At 31.7% G+C, this 5,846-nt stretch overlaps 2 protein-coding genes across 2 annotated transcripts; both read right to left on the minus strand.

The window, feature by feature from the left end:
- Positions 1-2,250: 2,250 nt before the first annotated feature.
- On the minus strand, positions 2,251-3,564 carry LOC110694790. Its single transcript, XM_021871961.1, has 4 exons — positions 3,190-3,564; positions 2,931-2,988; positions 2,758-2,832; positions 2,251-2,678 (listed from the first exon to the last, which is right to left on the minus strand). Exons 1-4 carry the CDS (start codon positions 3,562-3,564, stop codon positions 2,251-2,253), a joined length of 936 nt encoding a protein of 311 aa, XP_021727653.1.
- Positions 2,622-5,286, minus strand: LOC110694745. The gene is made up of 5 exons (XM_021871920.1): positions 4,529-5,286; positions 3,476-4,431; positions 3,095-3,240; positions 2,758-2,988; positions 2,622-2,678 (listed from the first exon to the last, which is right to left on the minus strand). The coding sequence occupies exons 1-2, from the start codon at positions 4,820-4,822 to the stop codon at positions 3,925-3,927; spliced, it is 801 nt and encodes a 266-aa protein (XP_021727612.1). The 5' UTR covers positions 4,823-5,286; the 3' UTR covers positions 2,622-2,678; positions 2,758-2,988; positions 3,095-3,240; positions 3,476-3,924.
- Positions 5,287-5,846: the final 560 nt, after the last annotated feature.

The raw sequence follows: 5,846 nt of genomic DNA on the forward strand, positions 1-5,846 counted from the left end.
AAAGTGGTCCATCAATTTATTAGTGCTCTTAAGTATTCCTTCTGGTGATCTTTCTTAAGTGGTCCCCCTTTCTCTCTTCTAAGCTAATTGTCTTGATTTTTTATGTGATCTTTCTTAATTGGTCTTTCATCTCTCCAAAGCCAATTGACCCTATTTTCGTAAGCTATATATTTTACTTAAGTGACCGTCCTCTCTTTTTCTTTCTTAAGATAAATTAATTGTCATGATTTTCTTAAATGATCTTTCTTGTGTGGTCTCTTTTTCTCTCTCGTGTTTTTATAAACTAATTGTGTTTTCCTAAGCTAATACCCTAAATTTCTTAGGTGATATTTCTTAATTGGTCTCTCTCAGTCATTTTTTCTTTCTCTCCCTATCCTAAGCTAATTGCCCTGATTTTCTTTCGTGATCTTTGTTTTCTTTAGAGATATTTCTTCTTGAGTGATCTTTCTTTTTCTTGAGTGATTTTTCTTCTTAAGTGATCTTTTTTTAAGTGGTCTCTCTCTCTTTCTAACGTTTTAGTAACTCTTTTTCCTAAACTAATTTCTTTGATTTTCTTAAGTGGCCTATCTTACTTAAATGATCTTTCTTAAGTGGTCTCTCTCAAATCTCTCTCTCTCTCTCTCTCTCTCTAAAGTGATTAATCTTTCTTAAGAAATTAGCTTAAGAAAATGTATAGCTTAAGTGGTCCATCATTTATGTAAGCCTTTTTCTGAGCTAATTGCGCTTTCCTAAACTAATTGCTCTGTTTTTCTTAAGTGTTCTCTCTCTCTCTCTCTCTCTCTCTCTCTCTCTCTCTCTCTCTCTCTCTCTCTCTCTCTCTCTCTCTCTCTCTCTCTCTCTCTCTCTCTAACATTATAGTTAGTCTTTTCCTAAGCTAATTACCCTTATTTTCTTAAGTTATCTTTCTAAACTGGTCTCTCTCTTGCTCTCTCTCCTAAGCTAATTGCCCTGATTTTCTTAAGTGATCTCTCTCTCTCTCTATCTGTGGTTCCTTAAAATATTGCAAATGCATAACATGTTTATCATCCAATATAGCAGCATAATAACTACACCGTAATTCATACTTATTAACCAACAAAAATATTCAACTTATCCATTTGAGGTGACATTAATTGGATGGTGTACTAAGAAATCAGCTCTAGAAATTGATCAAAAACAATATGAAGGGTATAAAATTCTATATAGACTATTTTATACTCCATATTAGAAACCAACCTTCGAAATCTGAACCCTCTAAACAGGTTATGCAATAGATCGTACAGTATGAATTTTGATTGTCATAATCTAAATTATAGTCCTAAAATAAATAATTACACATCAAACAAATCCATCCCTTTAAATTTTGTCTTTACAATATCACCTTAATAAAGGCGATGTATACAAATCTAGACAAATTATAATACTATTAGCACCAAAATAGGTTACTCAATATGAAAAACTAAACTATATAAATAATACAGTACCTGACCATAGCTTATGACTTTATGTGTAAATATACGTACCCCTAAAATTATTACTTATAGAGTTACCTCACCCTTAATTAAATTATTCATTCTTAAATGGTTTGCTCATTCCTAAATAGTTTGTTCGCCAGTCACTCCTAAATATGATGCGTAATATAAATTGCTCACCCCTAAAGACGCGTGTGTTCCTTATTAATGTAAGTGTGATCCTTGTGAACCGGCTTTGCTGATGTTTCAGAATTTTTTTTACTATTAAAATTTGAAAAATATCAATTCAAAGCTAAGGAGCACTTTTGTTGTTTAGTTCACCTTATTTTTACTTATTTCAGAAAAAATAAGTTCAGATCAGATTAGATCAGAAAAAATAAGTTCAGATCAGATCAGATCAGATCTAAAAAAATAAGTTCAGATCAGGAAAAATAAGTTCAGATCAGATCAAGAAAAAATAAGTTTAGATCAGATCAGATCAGATCAGAAAAAATAAGTTCAGATCAGGAAAAATAAGTTCAGATCAGATCAGGAAAAATAAGTTCAGATCAGATCAGATCAGAAAAAATAAGTTCAGATCAAATTATTATTATTATTATTATTATTATTATTATTATTATTATTATTATTATTATTATTATTATTATTATTATTGATTTATGATGTATCGGATTTGATTTTATCGTTTGTTTGAACTAGCAACATTGTCTATGCTATTAAATAGCACAAACAATAAACGATAATAATTAAAATTTCATTATAAGCTCCAAATCATAAACGTTTACAAATATAATTTTCATTACAAGACGTTCCAAATTTCCTTCGCTATATTAAGTTGTACTTCTTTCATTACAGCTTTACGATTCTCGTTAAACAAATCATAATCTGCTCTTGGTTCGATTTCTATACCACTATCAATGGGTATATCCAACTCATGTAATCGAATAAAATTGTGAAGTGTGAATGTAGCAACCATAATAGCCAATTGATGTTTAGTGTCCATTTGTGGCATCATTGTCAATATTTTCCATCGACCTTTTAATTGTCCAAAACATCTCTCGATCGTTGTTCGAAGTGAAGAGTGAAGATAATTAAAAAGTTCAAGCATGCCTTGTGGTGGTGGACCATTTCGAAATTCAGGCAAATGGGTTCTAATATCTTTTTCTTTTATTGGACTCAAATATCCAACGGTATTCGGATATCCAGAATCTACTAGATAATATTTTCCTGTTACAAAATAAAGTTATACAACATATTAGTATAGTGTCATGTATGGAGTAAAAACATACACTATTTTAAATTATACCTGGAGGTGGATGGGGAAATCGAAATTCTGGTACAGTTAAGCAATGGTTCCATTCAGTAATATCATGAGCACTACCTTCAAATCCAACGTTGATAAACGTGAAAAGCCTATCAAAGGAACAGGCAGCCAAAACATTCATGTTTTTTTTCCTTTACGCCCTCGATGTGCCACACCATCATCATCGCTTACAACTGCATTTATATGAGTCCCATCCAATGCTCCAACACAATCCTAATAGTTCATTAACATTTAGGATACATTTTATAAGTGATTATATATTGCATATGCATAAAATAATATAATGACAATGCAAGATAATAATAATGTTTCTTAATACCTTGAAATATGGCCAATATTTTGTGCTGTCACCTATTTTTTTGGCACCACGGTCAAACTTTGGTATGGTCTTATGATCTCGGTAGACAAATGAACCATTGCTTCCAGTACTTGTTTAAAGTACAACCCAATTGTTGCAATAGAGTGCTGAAATCGACCGGCAGCATCACGATAAGAACTGCCTTTAGCCATGATATATAAAAATATTCCTAATTGCTCAGCCACAGATATGTAACGACCATCCGATAATAAATTTTTATTTTTCATGCATGTAACAAGATCCACAAATATATTTCTATCTAATCTCAATTTTTCTTTGCATAAATCAGGATGGGCATGTAGTAGTCTGTTTATGTATTCGCTACCAGATTCTCCACCTAACCTTAGAGGCAATCTCTCAATTGGTGTAAGAAGTCTCTTTAGCTCTTCCAATGCGATAATTGTCAAGCACATTGGAAGTGTGTTATCCATTCTACAACATAAACCAACAAAATACCAACATTATTCAATTTGTAAAATAAAATCAACAATGACTTTTAAAATAAAGGCTAAAGCTTCTTAATTAGATCACCTGAAAAGCAATAGCATCATATGAAGCTACTTAAACCTAAAGGTCAGAAAAAATAGTAGCTTCATATGTGGAACCTTAATTAAAACTAGAACAACATCAAATAACTAACAAAGAACATATGAAAGTGCAAAACAAGTCATAGGAAAACATAAGACAAAGTTAACTTCAAATACTCATCACCCCAAAAAACCTAATTAAGGACCACCCAATGTTGGATCTTGAAATGCTGTCTTCAAATACATTATCTTCTGATCATCACTTCAGAGACCTAAGAAGAAATCTGCATTATCGCCATGATGAAGAAAATTCATACATTGGTAAATAAATCCTTCTCCTTGTTGAACAATAGCCTCAATATTGTATAGAGCGTCTGAAACATCTTTATACTTATTACCACTCCCTTGCTTACAATTAGTTTCAATAGACATTTTCAACAACTCTATACAAGATTCAATGTTACTACTCTTGTTTTTTTTAAGTTTACTAGTACACCCATCACTCTTATGTTTCCCCAACGAGGTACTTTTAGGAGGTGAAATGCTCTGTTCATCATCCGAATTATTTATTCCCCTACTTATTTCCATATCTCCTATATTTTCATCACTGTCCCCAGACCTTTCCTCATTTTCTTTACCAATCTGTTCCCCACCTAATCCTGGAGAAAAACTCCATTTGCTAGTAGAAAAAGACCCTGAAAAAAGTGTCCGTAACTTCTCAAGATGAGGCAATGGTCTCCTTAGGAATCTCGCTGGCATACCTTTATGTTTCTGCATAAATGCACAAAATTTCGATTAAATAAATTTTAAAATAAATTAGCATTATAGAGGTCATAATGCAACAAAATGGATAAATAAAATGTCGTACCTTCACAAATATATTCCACCTATCATCTTGTTCAACTACAGGACAACCAGTAATAGGATCAAATGTAAGACCGGTCCAATTGAGTTCCATTTCATTCCAAATTTTGAACCTCTTCCTTAAATCATCCCAATGATTTCTTGCTTGTTTAATATTGAAATTCTTCCCACTTTTAACGTTCAAAGTACTCACTATTCTATCCCAATTAACCTTTGATAGTCCACCCGCTTTCATCTCCAAGCATATGTCCAAAAAAAATTCTGTGCTGTCATCAGACCATGCTACCCTACCAGCCATTACACTATGATCAAGAGCACTTTAAAATTATTAGTTTCATGCATGAAAGATATAAATAATCAAAATAAGTACATAAATATATACGCTACGTTTCTTATGTATATAGTATTTATCCTCAAATCAACGCAACCAAACTCCACCATTTAAATTATTTTCCTTATTTACTTTTATAAAAGACATGCAACCCCGATATCCTCCTTTTTCCTTGGTGTGTGTGTGAGGCCGTGTGGGGAGAGGAAGGGGGTTTGTAAATCACTAATGTCTACATACTAGCGGTAGCTTGAATTTGGCTAAAGTAGTGGTAATAATTGAATCTCAAATAGATAAGTTCTTTACTTAATGCTATTATAAGTGGACAAGCTCTTTACTAATTCATCTCTTCTTTTACTGTATTAACACTATACGTATTACCAAAATAAAGTATTATCAATCATTATAGCAATGGTCACCCAAAAAAAAAAAAAAAAAAAGACACTATACGTATTACCAAAATAATTAAAGTGTTATCAAAATAATTATAGCATGGACCATTTATAACAAGTATAGTAAAAGATTTCCAATATTAGATTAATTCTATTCTTTTCCTCCTTTGCCAGTTTTCCCCATGAGCACCCCCTTCACCGCCACCGGCCCCACCCCCATAACCACCAGCATAATACATGACCCAACTCTAAACAATTAAACCCATAAAGTAAACAATTCACAAATCACAAGTATTGTAAAAGTTAAATAACAAGGTGACAATCGATAGATAATTTTCAAAAAAAAAATGATATATCATCTTATCACCTACTATACAATCATCAATTTGACTAATAATTTGACTACACAACATAATAATTAAAAATTAAATAATTCCTCCTTAGATAAAAATTCAATTGAAACAATAATATACTCCGTAACTAGTAAATTACCCGATGAAGTGATGATTGTAGACGAAATTATGAAAATATAATAAAATAAAATAAAAACAATAAAGAGTTAAGGTATTTACCTATCAACAAGATTGTATACGAGCAAGCTA

Source organism: Chenopodium quinoa, unplaced genomic scaffold (assembly GCF_001683475.1).
Source record: "Chenopodium quinoa cultivar QQ74 unplaced genomic scaffold, ASM168347v1, whole genome shotgun sequence".
Lineage (NCBI taxonomy): Eukaryota > Viridiplantae > Streptophyta > Magnoliopsida > Caryophyllales > Amaranthaceae > Chenopodium > Chenopodium quinoa.